This window comes from Charadrius vociferus, unplaced genomic scaffold, assembly GCF_000708025.1.
Source record: "Charadrius vociferus isolate BGI_N301 unplaced genomic scaffold, ASM70802v2 scaffold2, whole genome shotgun sequence".
NCBI classification, from domain to species: domain Eukaryota; kingdom Metazoa; phylum Chordata; class Aves; order Charadriiformes; family Charadriidae; genus Charadrius; species Charadrius vociferus.
The window spans coordinates 6,748,495-6,768,142 of NW_009647595.1; the positions used below are offsets into that span (position 1 = coordinate 6,748,495).

Sequence of the window (19,648 nt, forward strand, 5' to 3'; positions counted from 1 at the left end):
TTTAGTAGAATACGTAAGACAAATATTTGTTTCCAATAGGTAAGGTGAGTGACTGAAGAAAACAAACGTAATCAGTGTTAAGGAAAGGAAAAGCCAACAGCCCATTATATAATTTATCGGGCCATTTTTTGCATGTATTCTGATAGTCAGTCACACAGATCACTGCAATCTAGCACCAAGATAAATATCTGGAAAAAAAGCAATCTTAGAAACCTGTTTAAAACTTTTTAAATTTGGAGTTTGGATCCCTACAAAGCTTTATGGACATAAAAATTTTTAGCTCTTCATGACATTGTGCAAGAAATATTTAACTAGCCTGCTCTCTCCAAAGATAGCTACGGATTGAAGAACTGAAGACTTCAAACTGTATATTGTTGGGCTGGGCATAACATAGAATTGGCAAATTTGTTTTTAATACTGAGCTTACTTGCTCTTCCACATAAAAACACAATGTTAAGTATCACAAGATTAAGTGCCAAGTCTTGAAGAAAGATCTTGACTGTGTCAAAGCCAAGATCCTGTCAAGGCAAGCTATCTGAAACAGAGTAGAAAGAAGCATGGATACACAGAATAGCAGCAGAAACAAATGCAGGACAGGGTCCAAAATGAATAAAGAACAGTCTAACAATTCAGCCATGATATAAGTCACTTAATTTGACTGCATATGTAAACATTTCATGTCAGCAACCTGCTTACTCTCATGCCAAATCTTGTTCATGCTCAAAACATGCACTTTAAAACAAAATTGATAGCTTTTTTTAAAAAATAGCAGCAATTTTATTACAATTGATTTCAGAATTACGCCTCTTGTATCCAGCTAACTTGAATTTAATTTAGTCCAATTAAATGGTGAGTATTTGCAGATGAATCTGGAGCTTCACAACTCCAATATTCTCCCATATCTGTTTTCCCTACTTAACTAACTCATACCTAGCCTGATGATATGTGAGATTTGAAGTGATTTTAAACAACAATTTAGCCTTCTGATTTTTGAGCACAGCCCTTGATTATCTTCTCTTTATGAATAATTTGTATGGATGAATAATTTGTATGGCTACCATCTTCTAATAACAATATATTTAGAAGAGACAATTGATAAAATCAACAGTACAGGATAAAGGTTTAGAAAAGTTAACTTTAAACGTCATTAAAGCAAAAACATATTTCTCCAAGCATTTGCTTTCACATCAGAACTAATATAACCAATTGCTACATTTCATCAAATACAACTGAAAAATAATTTAGGGGAAGAAAAGAAGATACAGTGAATCTCAAATTATCCATATCACAATACTTCATTTTTTTGTCACTCTATTCCATTGTATTTTATTACATGGTCAAAATGCACTTGAACATTAGTTTTCTTATTTCATGCTTGCTGATGTGCAGCTGGGTAAAGCAATAGAGTATCTCGAAAGAAAGTAATTAAGCATGCATAGCAGCAGCCAACACTTACCTGCCATTCTTAAGCTGTATTATATCATGCAACAAAAACTGAAAGCAGAAATACTAACAATATGTGAACCTTGCAGAACACTTGGCATTGATCAGACAAGCTATGTGTCTCTTCTTTTCAAAGGCTCTTCTGACTCTATACTCTGAGCCCTCCTTTTAAGGAGGGATGAGGTTAACTGTCAAACTTCAATGCCAAATCAAATAAGGTTCACATACACACCTCTAACTTGATAATGTTGGAGAGCTATGAATAGCTGTTGTGAGTCAATCTGTATATGCAACATTATTCAGTGGCACACTGGAAATGAAGAAAGGAGAATCAGGTTGCATTTTGTCCTTTCAGCTGCATGTACCTCCTTGCAATTTCAGCAAGTCTTCAAATAATTCGAATTCTTTTTTAAGTTTTGAGTAGAAGATAACAGAATTTTGGTTTCAAACAAGAACCATAACAGATTCCAACAGTAAAATATAATTTGAAAGCCCTCCCTGAAATAAAGATTTTTACATTTTAGAAATGGAGGTCATTTTAAAAACAGATTATTGCTTTATACAAAAGTTTGCTGAACAATTATCCATAGCTCAGGCATGCAAAGCTGTTAGAAAGATGGCAAAGTGAAAACATACATTTAGTACATGACAAATGCAGTCTACTGCAGGCAAAGAGTAATAGATATATAAAATCATCTTCTCACTTTCAAAATCAAGGAAAAAATTTGGCCCCTGCTCAAGGTCTGTGCATGTCAAAACTTTTAGAAGGTTCCCCATGTTAAGGTACCTGCCAAGACAAGAATGAGAGAAAAGAAATTTTTCTTTTTATGAGAAGGAACAGCCCAAATATAGTTGATTGAAGCAATGGAGGAAAGAAGACCAGAGAGTTCCATCAGGCACGAATCCGTCCTTCAGGCTGCCACCCTGATGGGTGGAGGGAGACCCCTGCCTCAAGGACATACAGCTGGTGATCCCAGAGATGCAATGCAGCTTTCCTGTAAAAAGTGACTACATCACCAATATCTTCACAGTTGCCCATTCAAGAAAAGGGAGAACCCCAACTGAAGGCGTTGTCAGTGACTAATTCTGTGCCGGTACACCCTAGCACCAGTGTCCTGAGCAGGAGTACCACATGAGGGTTAAGTATCATATTTGCAAGCATTGACATGGTAGCCATGCTACAGATTTTTACCTGATGGGACAACAGAAGGAAAGAGCTTTAATTTTGTCAGCCCTTATAATTTTTTCAGAAAGCCATTACAGAAAACTACATCGAGATACATCATTTCAGTGTGCAGAAAATGGTAACACAGGTGTGCCACAAGTCTTTTACATGAGGTGCTAAAACATCTGTGAAGCTCAGACAATTCCACTTTGGACTTCTGGATGTAAAAAATGCACATTAACTGCACCATGAATGACCAAACCAGGATCAGGAATTATTTAGTACTCACTATAGTATAAAATAGGATTACAGTAACAACTGCTCAGCACAGATTACTACGGCATACTGACAGAATTTTTTGTTTTATGATTACTTGATTTGCAGGCAGATGGATGGACATCACTGACCACAGAGACCCAAAATGACTAAGCACAAGGAAAGAAAATTTGCACAGCAGCATGATGGTGGCTTGGCTACTACTGGAGGGGGAAAAAAGAAAAATAAAAAGGTAACGGAAAAAAAAAACAACATGCAACTCTTTCAAATTGCAGATTTGCAACTGAGTCCCCTAGCCTTCACCGCAGCAGGTATAAACAACCCTACTGTTACCGTTTTAAATGCACCAGCTGTGAAGGGCTGAGAGACTTACTTTCAAAATCCAAGAAAAAATGTGCTGCATTGTGGTCTATGTCCCTGGTTAGCACCTTAATGAGATTACCCATGCCAGCAAACCTAAAAATAAAAATGGCAAAATAATTTAGTTCCAATAACCATTTCCTATGTTAAATACACGCCTGGGGCTCACTAGAGCTGGGCTTCCATTGCGTTTTGCACACTCTGGATTCATCAACTTCTGGTAGGAAGTAGAAAATGTGCACTGTACAGCACATTTCTGCTCCCCTTCTTCTCAGGGAGGAGTAATCATTAAAAAAAAAAAAAAGAATGACAGCTTTGACAAAAATAAAGATCTGAATTCCTGACTCTTTTTCATCTTTGTTTAATACATTTAAAGAATTATGTTATCTAGAATGACTGAGCAATTGTTTTGCATAACTGCAGCAACCCAAAGCCAACAAAGCCATTATTGCTTAGGACAAAAGCAACCTCAAATGGAACTGGTGTCATCATAAGCCTGATTTTTTACTATCTCTCCGAAACCCAAAATAGATCTCGGGAAGCCTCTTAGTAGTAGTCATCTGTGGCCAATGAACAGTTTTTCCTGTCAAATCATGTAAAGTGACAAGTTAAATGCAAGTTAGACTTTTCCAAAAACAGGAGGTAATCAAGTTTCAACAGTTCTTCTTATGACTGCTGTCACATCCCAGCTAAAAGAAATGAAAAGTGGAATAAAAATTAAATAGTCATTAGATTACTTGAGGTCAGATAAATTAACGAAACTATTTCCATTGTTACCATAAATTTCACAAATCAATACCTTGAGTAGGATTATGAAAATTGCATTTCATAACAAGGCAGCCTTTTCAAGGCCCCTCCCACGTTTTACAGAGGCTGAAAATATTACCCTGAAATACCAGGAGTTCACTGGAGTGCTGCTGCAAGACAAATACAAGACACTACCCAAAAATCTGATTTCAAATTATTTAATAAGCCGTCAACAGTCTGACATTTAGATTCAGGCATAAGATTGAAAAATCAAGTTTCAAAGTAGTGTAACTACACCAATCTACCAGTGTATCCCGCCCCACACGTTTCTTTCCCCCCTCTGATTTTTACTATTACTGAAGACTGATGTTTACTTCGAAGGCGGTAGCATGACAATAAGAATCATTAATTTATTAATCAAGAAAACTGAAGCAACAAAGTCAGAACAAATTGTCTGGCAAAACAAACTTTCAGAACCTGTGTTGGCACACCTCTTAAGTTGCATAAGAAAAATGCAACTGGTGTGTGAGGGAAAAGGAAACAGCACACAATTTATTTTTCGGGATCCACAAGATTCAGCAATAACTCACACAATCAGTAAAAGCTAGAGAAGGAAGAGGGAATTAATCCCAGATTGGTGAAAATTACTCAGTCTTTGCTCTAACAACTAATTATATTAGCCTGTGCTCCAACAACTTCTACAGTTTGATCGAACAGCAGTTAAAAAAAATTAGATTTTCAGAAAAGGCACTTTGATTGTAAGCCAACTGATCACAGTGGATTCTGCATGTAGAACCTCACCACTAGGCGTACCCTTGCTTTTTCGCATGTTCAAGTTTCTCCTTGAACCTCAAGAAAATGCAAGTCCTGTTTCCTAAGCATTTGAACTTGGTTCTCTGGAAAGTCAGATTTCCGAGCCTGTGGAAAACACCCATTATTTAACAAAGTTTTAAACTGGACCACCCTAATTTAGACACTTATCTTAAAAACTAATCCATCAAAACATGCTTCTTCAAAGAGGCAGCTTTTCCAGAGCTTTCTATTTCATACCTTAGCAAACTCTTCAAATGCAACACATGCACCAATGTTGTGTAAACAAGCAACATCAGAAAATAGAAAAATTACTTTTCTGTACCTCGCAAGCATGTTCTGTAACACAGGACTGAAAAAGCCATTTAGTCCACTCCCCAACAATGCGGACATCCATAATCTTGAAAAAGCCAAAATATAGAGGCATTCTTAAAGCAATATTTTTAACAGATGCAATAAAAAGCCAAAAGTGTAGGCTGCCTAATGGCAACCGAGTCTGTAGATTCAGATTCAAAAAACAAACCTCAGTCTCAGAACGGCGTATTACGCATTTCAATTCCAACATTAACAAGCAAGTAGCAAATACAGAGCAGTGAATGGTGTTAACTGCCTAAAGAGAACTACAGCAACATCTGCTGCCGTGCTTCAGTTCTTCAGCTGCACCATCCCCTCCTCCACCAAAATATTTTCAATACCTGAAGTAAATGCCTCTATTTAAGTTTTGCCTTTGTTTTGATATTAACCAGTCTCCTAAGAGTTTACAGGGTCATGCATGTGGTTTAAATATTGGATAACATTACTTCTGAAAGTCAGAGTAGGGGCATGCTTATAGGGTTGAAATATTTTGAAAACAAGTTTCCAGAAGAGCATGTAGCCAACTGCAGACAGACTGTTTAACTGAATCCCTTCCACTTCCTTAAATGACTAAGGGGTCGGGGACTCAGCTTTGCAATACAAATACCTTCATTCGGATCTTCACCCCTCAGAAAAGTGTGCCAATAAGAATACGTGATTTCTTTTCTGGGAGTGAGTTTGACAAATAGTGAAGCACAATAAAGGGTTTGGCGGTACAAGGAAAGAGCAGATATGAGAACAAATTCAAGCAGAAGATGAGACTGACCTAGTAGTAACAGTTCAGTGAACAGCCTCTCTCAGAAAAGGAGAGAAATTGAAGATGATGAGAATGGATTAGTTCAACTACGACAGCAACAAGATGACACCATGTGATACAGGAATACATTTCAATTTACATGAATACAAAGCTGCACGAACACTCGTTCATAATAAAGTTCGTAACAGACCTCTTCCCTTGTGCATTCAACATGCTGAAAAAAATCTTGATAAACTTTAGTCACATCGCAGTTTCACATACAAGATACATGACCATATCTGCTTTCTTAGCAGCAAAATATTTACCATATATTCAGTTTTCAGGGAGTGAATGGAAATCCAGCAGAAGCTTGAAAAACACTACTTTTTTAAACTTATATCAAGACGAATTTTAAGTTACTCATTGACCTCAAGTATTCCCGAATACCCCAAGATTTGCTGTGTTTTAAGAACTATGAAAATGACTATTCCTCCAAGTTGTAATCCAAAAAGACTTTAAAAAGAGAAAGAGAGCTTGAAAACTTAATTTAGACAAAAGTTGAGAAGATATAATTCATCTAGCATTTCTTGGGAGGACTCTTTTCCTCTCCTTAGCATTCAGGGCAACGAACACAACATCCAACAGATAGGAATTTGCTCTTCTGGCACAGCTAAGCACCAGTTTCCCGAGCTCTGAAATTGTCTTCTAGAAATGAAACTGGTGTCAGTGTGGAACTTCCCAGATGCATCCAAGCAGCTGCAGGTCAACATGCCATGGCTCAGGTTAGATGGCTCTACACTTCTGTACGTTATTTTGCTTCAAAAGGTATAGCTAAGCTGAAGAGCTGTCCTGCTGCACTCACAGGTGGAACCCTATAGAAGGGGAGATGGAACTTGAGCTTACTGAGAGGCTGCTACGACAGCAGAATACCTGGATCAATCTAGACCAAAGCAACCTAGTTCACAGATGCTTCAGGCTCCTGACAGATCCAGATCTACTAGAGATTCTTGTTTTGTTCAAGATGGCTTGTCATTTGCATTTCTGTTGGGCCCAGAACGTATCAAAGAAGTTCAGCTGCTGGCTCTAATATTAAAGATGATGATATTCTGCATGTAAAAAACAATCTGCAAAACTAGCCATTACAGTTGTCTTTAGAGACCTCATCTGCTATTTGATGCTCTTCAAAACCAACACCAGCATGGAAGATTTTGGTAGTTCTTTGAAGACTTATCTTGGTAATTTACCACCATAGTGACATGCCCAGTCAGCACGGATTTCCTTGAAAGTCCAAAACTTCAGCTGAAGTAAGTAGAATTACCGTTTTCGAAAATCAGATGTGGTTCCAGTTAAGTAGCCCTGACGTTGAGCTATCGTTGTCTAGTCAAGGACATCTTCCAGCACTGACTGCATCCTCCTTGAGCACATTGCCACATCAGTCAGCCCTGACTCAAAGATTTGAGCCTCCATAAAGACCAAAGCCAACAGGAAGCACTGACTGACCGTTATATCCTGCAGTCGGGCTTTGTCCCACAGCTAAATAACTGACTCAGCTCATTGACTGGAGATGACTTTTGTGAGTGGTACCACACCTTTTGACCCACAACTGTTCCAGTGCAACTGGAACAAATTCTACACTGAAGCTGTAATCCTTATCAAGAAGAATTTTGCATATTGCAATCGCCAACATCAAAATATTCACATGCCCAGCCTTAAGTACAGTTTAGGTCACTACCTACTCACTCCTATACAGCTTCAGATTGCCAACCTCAGTCCAATTTTATTTTGTATTCTCATTCAGAACATAGCACACTTCAAAACTTGCAAACTGTTTTTTTCTCCCAGGGGTCTTATTGATTTTAAGATTTTATAGTGCAGTGTTCAAAGTAACTCCTTAGGTAAACCAACAGTGTAAGAGTCAGTAAAAGCACACTTCAGACCACTGAAGTTTTCTCTTGCCACAAATCCAACATCATAAAATCAGAGTAGAAAAAACCCACTAGTCTCTGTCCAAAAACTGACCGTCCCTGTGAAGCTGCCCAGAATCCCTCCTGGCACGCTCTGTACTCCAGCACAATACATGAGCCACGTGGAGCAGGTTATGGGAAAACAGAGCACGAGCCAAGAACATGGTTTGAACTTGACCTACTTGCAGAGGAAGACATACGGAATGCCACATTTGATTACAATGATTTGGCCCATTACAGCCTTATGGGGTTGTATGATGTTGCGTGTAGTGTCATGATCAGACAAGCGGAAAGCAAAGGCATATTTTCAAAACAAGTCTTGCACGCATGCCCTTCATGCTGAAAACATCCCTGACACGTTTCAGTATTTTTTCTCCTAAGCTAAGCCCACGGGAAATTTAATAGAAATACATGATGCAACTAAATTCAGGCGAGCACCAAAGAAATTTCATCTCTCGCACCCAAAAGAAAAACTGTAGATGAACAGGGATTTTTCTTGCAACTGGTGAGCAGCTGGAAAACTTACTCTTGTTAAAGGTGCAATACTACAAAGACATTCATAAGTGACATTTTTAATTTTGCTTTGTTCTAGCAGAAGAATAGCATGCTTTCAAACTAGGTAAAAAAAACAGTTAAAAAAAAAATGTGTTTACGACCACACAAGAATTCCCGTTTCAAGAAAACACCAGCTCACCTTTTAGAAAAGCATACACTATTCCCAAGACTACTTTTAATGAAGCTTAAGACTGAACAGGAACATTCAGAATATGAAAACTTTACTCCACGGAAATCTTATATCCATGCTCTGGAGTCTGGAGGAAGTTAAGCACGGCACTATATGGAAAGCACACCTAGCAAAAAGAGCAAACATTTTCTTCCAGGGATAGAGTTTTAAGTTTTCAATTGGTCACGTATGTGAGGCATAAACCTCCGATTCAGAGGTATTTGGGTAAAATAGCAAGTGAGAAATACTTATAGCATTAAAAGTCTAACATTATAGTATAACAATACAGTGTTATAACACTTAGAATGCTACTTAAAAAAAACCACACCAACAACTTAGCTGAGTGTCTCCCTATACTGTTTTTCTAGAAGAATAATCCCCTCAGCCTAGCAATTGTTTCAAGGCTTACTGAACATTTTCTGCCTATAGTATCTAGCCATGAACAGGGAGGGGAAAAAAAGGGGGAAAAAAACCCCCAGTGAATAGGTGACTGCCCACATCAGCTGAATCCAAGGCAGCCCTTAGCAACAAATGGTATCACAGAGCAGCAGCCTATTGGATCGAGCATCATTTTTCTCTCCCGATGAAGCAGCTAAGCTTCACAAGCAGTGAGAACGTAACTGCCCGCAACCTTAAAAGCTAGAGAGCGCTACAAATGGAAACAGGCTTGTAAACTACATTGTGGAAATCACTTTTCAGAAAGTTATATTTTCCTTGGATCCAAACATGTTTTTCCTAGTCTTAAGCACATTTATTTCTCTTCTGAAGAGTGCTGGAGAAGCATAGATGCTCTCTGACACATTCTAATTCCTACTACTGATATTAGTGGTGTCTAAAGTAACGAAGATTTGTCATTAAACAAAATCCCGAAATAATAAAACACGTTGTCCAGACAAGAAATAATTATTGAGGTAACAGTAAAAAAAATAGTAGTTATCACTCAGTCTGGAAAAGAAACCAACACGTGGAAACTATCAGCTTTAGATTCAAGAAGGAGAAGCTTGGTGCTATTAGCTTAAAACAAGTTACATTTTGGATAAGCTGGTCTCATTTTCAGGACTCGTGACAGTAACATTAAAGGGATCAGTTCAGATACGACATTTAACTGCTGAATCGAACACATACACGAAGTGCCACACCAGTCACCAGTTCTGCATAAACTTGCTGGACAATTAAGATTTCATCAGGTTTTATATACACTTTTACAACATACTTCACAGTCTAAACCTATGCAAAGATCTGTGCACTGCTTTCCACTCCTGACACCTAGCGGTTATTCTTCCACAAACCACTAATTGCAAACCAACCATAAGAATAGTAAGAAAAAATATGCAAGACAGAAATAAAAAATAAAAGAAACTCCACTGATTTCCTGGGGCTTCAATCACCAATACCTTATCTGAAGAGTGGAAAAGAGATTTATACTGCCAGATACAAAATGTTTTTGTATCAGAAAGTACACAGGCTACTTAAAAGCTGTTTAAAGCTGCCTCTGATGTCAGCTCTTTTGGCTAAACTAACTTTGATACAATAAACCGTTTTAGTTGAAACTGAAGTTACTTTTTTTGAGATCACACATCATCAATAAAGTCTCCTTTCTGAACAAAACTGAATTCAAAACTTGTCATATCAGGAAAATGGAGGCCTGCCAGGGAAAATAGTCTAGCAAAAAAGGGCTCGCATTCCTCAAAACCAGAATTGCAAAGTACGGTCAGGTCAATGTTTATTCAGTCCATTTTTCCACTTAGAGGAAATCAAGGGAAAGGCACTGAAGAATCCATAGTTCCTTTAGAAGAAGCAGTCTTAAAGCCTTGTTAATTTGGGAATATTTTAGTGGCACAGCTGACACTGAATAACTTATTTGACAGGAGCTACAATAAAATAACTAAGTGTGCCCACACAAGTCTGGAATAAAACCCCATTTGTCTGGAAGGATTACTCTTATTTTTAAAACAGAGCTTGTATTGAAAAGGGGAGAGACTATGCTCCAAAAATGTGCTCTGATTTACCCTTCAACGACTAACTGCACAATTCTTCAAAGAATGAATCTGTGGCTAGAAGACAATTACATTTGCTTTCCTCTTTCAAAATTAGAGAAATTCAACATGTTTTCTTGCTTAATTCTGCATAACGCTCTTTTTCATTCAATTACATTGCAACCATCAGAAAGAAAACAATACTTTTTTTTTAGTCCAGCGACATTTAACATTCAAACACAATTTTACATTTTGCTTTCTCCTTCGAAGTTAGAAATCTTAAAAGCCTTTTGCAGTGCTGTAACTCCTCCAGCAGGGGTCACTACCTTACAATTTGATCTTCTAGAGAAGGGACGCTTGTAACAAACGTGTTCATACTACCTTAGCTCCTTAGAACTCTGGGAGCCAGCAGTTTCCCTCCAGCCCGAATACTGCATTTAGTCAATGATATTGTGACATTATTATGAAAACAGTGGCTGATCTTGAGGTCTGTCTTTTTTCAAAGCAAGCTGAGAACATTCTATTTTTATCAGGTACGTCAAGATGCAAAAAAAAGCATTTAACAAGAGATGAGGTAGATTTACAGATTGCTTTTTTATTTTACAAAAAAAGCTTATTCTGCTACAAAAGATGGTATGACTATTAAAACTGTGCTGTACTACCATGTTACTAAGAAAGTTTCATATTTCAACGATGTCAGCCTGTAATTTAACAGCTGTTGAAATATCATCTCAAAAAAAAAAAAAAAACCAACCAAACCACCCAGCCCAACAATAGCATTCATTTGTATGGTAAATCCTCCTCCTGACAGGTTTTCATCTCAGTGTAAAGAAGAAACCCAAAAGAAACACTAAAAAAAATAAAACTTGCAGATTTGGGGTTTTTCTAACTGCTAGGAAAAAAAAAAAATCTTTTCAATCCCTAACTTCACTATAGTGTCTAGTCCAATTGATCTGCCATCTTCTAGCTAGTATTTCACTTGGGAAAACGAACTCCCCTTTAAACCTAGTTTTATTTGGAAACGTGTTTTCTTTCAAAACAGCTGAAATCCCATCTATGAGAATCTATGAGACTCCCATACATTTCAGTACCCAAGCTGGGTGAAGTTTCAGAGAGGCTCTGACAAACAGCCTTGGTGATGCTGCCATCTAATGTGTTAGGACAAGGAGTACAATCCTCTGCACCGCGCTTTAATATTCAAATGATGTTTTCTTTTAGTTCGGCTCCAAACTGTGGTACCCCTTCAGTGCCTTGGCTTGCAAATCCTACACTAACAATATTATGACAAATTATCTCGTCATCAAGTTGATGGATATAAGTATTCATTGACATATTCTATCTCAAGGGATTTTTCTGGAATGTCACAGTACCGAACCGCAAACCTGGTGTGTATGAACCTGACACTGACTGTCCATCCACAAATTCAGTTCAGTGACACACCAGCTCTGAACTACCGAGGAGGTAGGGAAGTCCCACAGCCTTCCAAAGCACATAGATGGAAGGGCAGATTTTGGTATTTCAGGACAGCTTTCCGACTATTCTGTGGAGTTTCCTTTTTCTGAGACACCAGTCAGACAAAGTATGTTTGCAGAATATAGAAGGCTAATGAAACACATCAAATTATTGATGGTACAACAGGAGATGACTAGCAGAATGATACTCCTTCCCACCCCATCTGTTATCAGAAACAGTAACAAAACAAAGAGGCATCAAGCAGGGTGGGGGGAAAAATTGATGTCTACGTGGTTGGTTGCTTCTTTAAACTTCCACAAGAGATTTCTTACAAGACTGAGGTTCTACAGCTGCCTTTGTTATTTCCAGTTACTTCTTCCGATAGCCTCATGAGGCACAGTACCAACTACTTCTACTGAGTCTGGGTAGTTGTTCTTGTTAGAAAGCAAGCATAAAACAAACAAAAAACCCCAGACCACATTGGTCCAGACTCCTCTAGCCGTGCTAAATCTGATCATCCTTTATCTCATTTTCCATCCCTCCCAATATACCTCAAATTTTCTTTTAATCTTAAAATAAAATTCAAGGTGTTCCATAAGTGTAAGATATGATAAGGCAATTTATTTGCATCCACCTATTGGAAATATGGATGAACATTCACTATTCTCCAGTGATATATTATACATATATATACACATATGTATATACACAATTCATTAAGAACAGTAGCACGTATGCAGAATATCATGCAGAGTTATGATTTCCTGCACCAGTCCATCTGTGAACTCTAGAAGTTCATCTCATCTCACAAGGAGTCTGCAGCATTTCTTGGGGAAAAAAAAAAAGGGTACATATGTGGAACAGAAAGCCATTAATAATACTGAATACATTTAATAATCACATCTGGCTCAGAAAAATACTTGACCTGAAAATACTGAAATCCTAGAAGAACCACCAATATATGGTCTCCCTGTTCCCCCTCTTCCCCAGGCACCTGCTTACATTTGAAGGTTCAGGTTTTACTGGATATTAAGCTTTTTTCAAGTTTTAACCTTATTCAGAAATGGACCTCTAGTTAAGTTTGCCCCATTCTTTGAAGCTTAACCAAAGTTTTCAACAGTGTCCAGATCTTTACCACTGTTACCTTACTGGTGCTTTCCTATTGAAAGTGTTGCTTGGGTAGGGCTTCTGCCAGTCCCTTCAAACCCCTCACACTGGTTAGTCTCAGCTGGTTAAAGAGGCTGTTAAGCATTTACCAGCTACATTGTCTCAGCACAGCCAGAGAAGAAGAAAGCATCAGCAGTCAGACGCCTGAACTTTAGGGCTGCCTGAAGTGGAGACCACCACCTTGGTTTATAAACCTTTTCCTGTCAACACCCAAAATACTGTTGATTCACAGTTGCTGCAAAGAAAACAGAAGTTTCTTGCCATGTGCTGTAGCTGTTTGCTGGACAGCCTTCCTCCTGCAGGCGGTACCACTCCCAGCAATGCCCCTTGAGTTTTGCTAGCTTTTCTGGATGACTCCCACCTTTCCTGAACAGCAGCGGCACTGTTCTAGTAGAGGAATAAGTGGGGGCATGTGAAAGGATGAGCAAACCCGAGTGCATACATGCAGAAATCCTGGAGACTGTACTTGGCTAGATGGACCCATGGTTTGACTAGTTTAGCGATTCCTACAAAGTATCCCCTGCAAACGGACATGATGCTGTAAATAAAAGTTTGCACTTGTTCCAATTGCAACTGTGTTAACACACTTATCCATGACTTGGGAAGTAAAGGCTACCAAATGGAAAAGCTGCTTCTTCTGCTGGTATTGGATGTTTTTCTATGAGTTTATTGTAGATTTGGAAAGTATTGCTGTATGCTTGCCCAGTTCCTAGAGTCACTCCATTATCCCAGAGAGGCAAGACGATGGGCTAGATGAACCATTGGTCTGACATTCATCTGAGCATTGCCATAAGCTCTCCCAAGAATGACAAAAATGTGACATAAATCTCAACAAAACCAGCAATTCTATGAAACAAGTATTTTAATACATCAATCATGCACAAAAATAAGGGACAATTACTTTAGTAACACATCTATAATTCCATATATTCTCAATTCCTCAATGAAGTATTCAAATAGTGCTGTGTCCAAAACTTGGAAATGTTTTCTCCTGTTGGCAACAAAACTGATGACAAATCAACTTTATCAGCTCCCCAGAATTTAAAGAGCCTTTGATGACTAATCAGAAATGGAAGAAAAATAAATCCTGCCTCACATTTGGTAGCATTACCTTCCCAATCTGACAGACGATAGCTATGCTGGCACAGCACAATAAACATGAAGTATAACACACACTCTACGTAGTAGCTTCGACAACAAGTAGCAGGTTATAAAACTAAAAGCCAAAACTTTCACATGAGCATATGCTACCCCTTCAGTCTTACAGGCTGGTTCAGAGTACTGGTTTCTGGCACAAAGCATCTGGTTCAGAAAAGATTTGAAGTTACATAGTAACTTTTTACTAAAAAGACTGAAAAAGAAAAATAACCAAAACATTATCTCTTCATTCAAATCTTCCAAGAATTTTAAGCACTATCTTCCAGGATAAGTTCGTAAATGTGGCCAAACTACTATGTTCTGTGCATGCTAAAAATGCCTTTATTGAAACAATGAGACTTCTTCCCATCGCTCCAGTGAAGAGTTTTCAAAATGATTACCAGGCTGTGTGGTGAGGTATCGTGCAAGCAACAAACCAAATACCTGTAACCTGGTTTAGCACCTTTAACCACAGAGAGGCATAAATTAGGTTATAGATCAGGACTTCCTAGTGAACACCAGTTCAAGAGTTGTAGAAACAAATGGGGGGAAAAGGAGTTCTTTAAGAGAAAATTGCTAATATTCAGCACAGTCCCATTTTCTGCCCTTTAACATATAATTTTTTCTTCTTATATGTCAGGAGAGTTTTCAAACAAGTTAAGTTTCAGTTCTTACCTACAGCCAGTGCTGCACTCTGTTCTTGGCCTCCAGGCTGTTTTAAAAGAAAAAGAGATTATGAAAATTCATTCTTTTGCACTGAAATTCTTAAGTGTCATGCTACATGACCTTGTAAAAGCAAACTAGCATCTGTTCCAGACATTGTACTATTTTTCTGGGTCTACTACATAAACATAGTTCTGGATCTACACGCCACGATGACTTTTGAAAAAATATGTTAAAAAAATAGAATGCAGAACTGGGTTTTATCTCCCAGCATATAAATAAATAGGGAACACAACTATTTGGCAACAAATATGTTTCTAGAGAAAAAGGCTGCTGCTGTTAGATAATGCATAAGAACACATATCCCGTAATAAATTTAATTACTAAAGAGTCAAAGCTACAATGAAGTACCAGTGGCAAATTGTTCCACTTGAATTTCACTTTGCAGACATAGACTTTAAAATGAAAGAGAACACCACAAGACTCTTAATTCAACCACACAATTTAGCTCTTGAAAAAAATCCATGGATTGCATGCTGACCACCAGAGGAGGCACTTTCAAGTCACCACTGAAAACCATTTGCTAAACGAAGAAAATTAGCATTCTTAGACAGCCTCACTCAGTCTGCTATACACATTATTAACCACCATCTTAAGGCTGGTGAAATAATTACCTTAATACTAGAGTTTAAAGGAGAAAATATGGAGTACTACAGTATCTCATAAAGCTTCACAGGAAATAACAGTTCAGCAGCTAGGGAAGGCTCTAAAGACCTACAGCACCACAGGCAAGAAGCAGAGTGGAGACTCCAGTGAGAACAACTCTTCATAGCCCACAGAACAGAACACAAGCAAAAAGATGACTGCCAGACACTGTTAGAACTATAGAAATTTACTTCTCCATTCTTTTCATCGTACACATCTCAAAGAGGCTTCTCCCCTTGTCTAGGATTTCATTAAGTTTGAGTAGCATCTGCTTTTTCCTTTGCCAGTTGGCTTCAACTTCCCTTTACTCTTTCAGTGGTAAGCAACAGCTACGTGCTTCAGGACAACTACTTCTTCACAGGACAAAAAGATGGTTAACAGCACTATCTTTGTAAGAACTGCTGCAACTTCCCTAAAACTCACTCATTCTCACTAGGCATACTTTAAATATGTCTTTCCCCCCCTCTTTATGATTGCAGACTGCTCAATTCATGCTCTGAGACAAAGCAACAAAAACCATACGCTGACTGGAAAACAGTGGTCCTCTGGGGGTCACAGATGAACACAACTGCTACTGCAAATAGAGAAACTGAAACGAAAGTTAGACCCAACATTACTTCAAAAAGCTTATTTCCTGAAAAAAGTGAAAGAAAAATCAAATAGGATTAAAGACTCAAGAACACTAAAAAATTCTACCTAAAAATAGGTTGAGTTTTTTGGGGTAGTCAAGAGCTGTGGGTAAGATGATTTTAGGTGAGAGCCCAACTTAATTCACTGAGCTACAAACAAAAAGGAGAAGTCTAAATTCATTAGACTCAGACTATAACAACAAATATGAAAGTCAGAGAAAAAAAAAAAACCACACTATACCAGCAAGTCCAGGGACTTCTTAAAAACTGTTTCCTAACAGCACTAGTTCATTACTAAAAAGAAATGTCTTAATTGCCAGCTGATAAAATTATTTAAAAAAACCCAAACAAACTAGAATTGCTCAGCTCTTTACATCTTTCTTGACAGAATACTGCTATTACAACCACAAGCACTTACCACCTGCAAGAAAAGTGTGCTGATGCTCAGGTAGCTTGTCCTGAAGGTTTCAATGAACGAGTGGAAGTGAATTATTAACAAAATCTTCCAGAACTCTTGTGATAATGAGGGCATGAGGAAAGAAGAGGCCTAGCAGAGCCATGGAAGCAAACAAGGAAAGCTGAGAATTATAGCTCAGTTGGAATATCATCAATAACGGGCAAAGAGGTGTTAGCATCCATGAATTGATTCTTGTCTTTTAGTACCAATGAGTATGACTTCATGCAAAACAGATCAGACTGAGCATATTTGATGCTACCAACTTGGTTTATTATACTGGCAAACGGATAGATACTTGATTTTTGCAATGTGACTTCACAGCAACGATATTTTAAACTTAGAGGTTAGAGCTATGCAATATAATAAAGCACTGTCGAAATGGGTAAGAGATTGACTTGCAGATCTCTAGCAGTCAGTAGGGAATAATCAGTGAACATCCATTAAAAATGGCCAGATGCAAAGTTAATAGTGTGATGGATTCTTTACACAATTTTTGCACTTCTGGATGCACCTTAATTCAGACATAAGAGTACCTAAATGAACAACAGCCTATTGTCAGGTTCAGAGACCATCACTTGGGTTCTCTCAGTTAGTATAGAGGATCTGCAAAACATCCGAGTTTCCTTCTGACTGATTCTCAAGGTTTGGATCTGCAGATTAATATAGAAAGAATACCAAAAAGCACAAGACATGTATATTATATAATTTAATAGCTAGTGACAATTGTATAATATAAAGCCAAGCATTTTTTCGATTGCTTGCGATTCTCTGGCAGCCAAGTATTTAACGTTATATTACAGACAGAAGCAGCTCTCGGCAGGAAGATTACCTTTTATTCAATAGGTTAACAGCTCATGGATTTTGCTTAGCTTTTTTTTTAGATCATTTTATGGACTCAAACAGCAGAAAGATTAATGCATCTCCATCCTAGGAATCTATTACACGCACACCTCCCTGCCCCTTCACTTGCAGCTTAACTTCCTCACAGCGGAAAAAGGCCGAAGCATATGCTAACATCTCAGGCCAACTACAACAGGAGTTCAAAGAACTGCCACAACAGTTGGAGAACAAATGGGGAGAAACGTCTACAGCCATTAGAGAGGGACAGTGATTCATCTAAACTGCAGCTATTCAGTTTCAGAAGGAAACAAAACCAAGCATCATTCAGTTTGTCAGAGGAAAAGCCTGTAGTTGACACAAGTCAAATGGTACCCAAATATAAAAGATGCACTAAGTAAACTTGGCATCATTGTGGATAATGAAACTTGGAGAAAAAAAAAAATTAATAACTGGCTAACCACTGAATAAGCTCTGTGTTTTGGGCATCCACCTCATATTGAACTGATGCTGCTTAACTTGGCAGTACATGAAAACAGATTTCAGAAGAGAAAAGCTTACCGTTAACTTCCAGTATGAAACCAGTGTTTTCTGCCCAACCCTGACTGAACTAATTAAGAAGCCGCTACACACAAGCATAGACTTGTCAGCAACTGTCAGTCAAGATTTGCTAAAAGACTGGTGATTTTGCATGCTTTCCAATACTCGGGTTTTTCTACCTATTAAAACATCGGGTAGTAATAAAGAATTGTTAACAACTTTGCAATACGAATTTAAATTACTTTCTGTGTACTTGATTGCTACCTCAGCTCATCAGGGAACTTCAAAAAGAACTACTCCATAAAGCTTACGACAGTTACTAAAGAAAGCTTAGACAGGATTCATCTACTCCAGGTGAGGTATTAAGAACCCAGACTTTAGTAGTTGTCTTCAAAACACAAGCTACTCTGTTGCTTTCACAGAGCAAATGTTTAAAGTGCTTGTTTGAAGTTCAAGCTCGCACTGAGATTTCCCTTCGTAAGCGTCACCAACTTGAACTCTGTGCGAGCCAGAGGTGGACTACAGCACAGATGTTCTCAGACCATGAATCTTAACTGCCCCGTGCGTGCTGCTGAACAGAACAGGACCTAGCTCAAAGACTACACTGCTCTGGCAATTTTTAGACACTCCTGCTCTCATTTCAGTTACAGGCTAGAAATTAAGTTTGAGGAAACCACTCCAAAAATTGGTTACTCTTAGAAGCACACATTAAAACATAAAAAACAAGCCCAGTCCAAAACAGAACCGCAAGTTAAATACATCCCACATCTTGTGGGTAATAAAAAAAGAACACTAAGAAATGTTTAGTAATAAAACTTGATTTTTACTTTAGTAACAATAACAGATGGCTAAGCTATAAAAATAAATCGTAGCTAAGATCATATTTCAAAGGAAGTTTCAGGGCATCTGCAGATGAACCCACGGTTCAATGCTAAATGGATGCGAACTCCAACATTAACATCAGTGATTCTAAAAGAAGATTCTGTTCTATGTATACGGCAATCAAACAGTAGATTAAGTCTATGCAAAGGTAGTCTATCACTACTGCAAAGTGACCTCAGTTCTTTATAAGAAAGCAAATCCACTCCTTGCCTGCTACAAAATCCCCTTTTTGACTTCTGGCTAGAGAAAGCTGCAGCTCAACTCTTTCTTCTCCATTCGTTTTTATTTATCCTTCTGAAGCTAAATTGCATTTTAAAAGTCGATTGTTATATTAAGCCTTTCCCTATCCTATATAGTTTCCTCAATGCTGTCTTATGGTATCTCATATTACTCACTACATTCAAACCTGTGTTTTAGGTCTGTAAGTTAATGGTAGAAAGGGTGGATCTGACATGAAAGCTTTCTTGGCAGATCTTGACCTGTGTTAGACACCTGCCAAAAGCACACATTACGCTTTCTGTTCTTTATTTGCAGATTAAAATGCATTTATGCCAATACAACTCATATTCTACACAGCTATACTGGCATACAGCTCTTCACACTGTGCATCCAAACATCTAGTGG

At 38.1% G+C, this 19,648-nt stretch overlaps 1 protein-coding gene across 2 annotated transcripts in view; it reads right to left on the reverse strand.

The window, feature by feature from the left end:
• Positions 1–19,648, reverse strand: part of FAM49B (family with sequence similarity 49, member B) — a 43,674-nt gene that overhangs the window by 15,317 nt on the left and 8,709 nt on the right. Inside the window, exon 2 of one of the 2 annotated variants that reach the window (XM_009881014.1) lies at positions 2,148–2,230. In XM_009881014.1, the coding sequence (XP_009879316.1) occupies positions 2,148–2,220 (73 nt within the window). In that variant the 5' untranslated portion in view covers positions 2,221–2,230. Of the gene's footprint in view, positions 1–2,147; positions 2,231–3,257; positions 3,331–19,648 lie in introns of those variants that run through there. The other variant, XM_009881015.1, reaches the window with a different exon arrangement.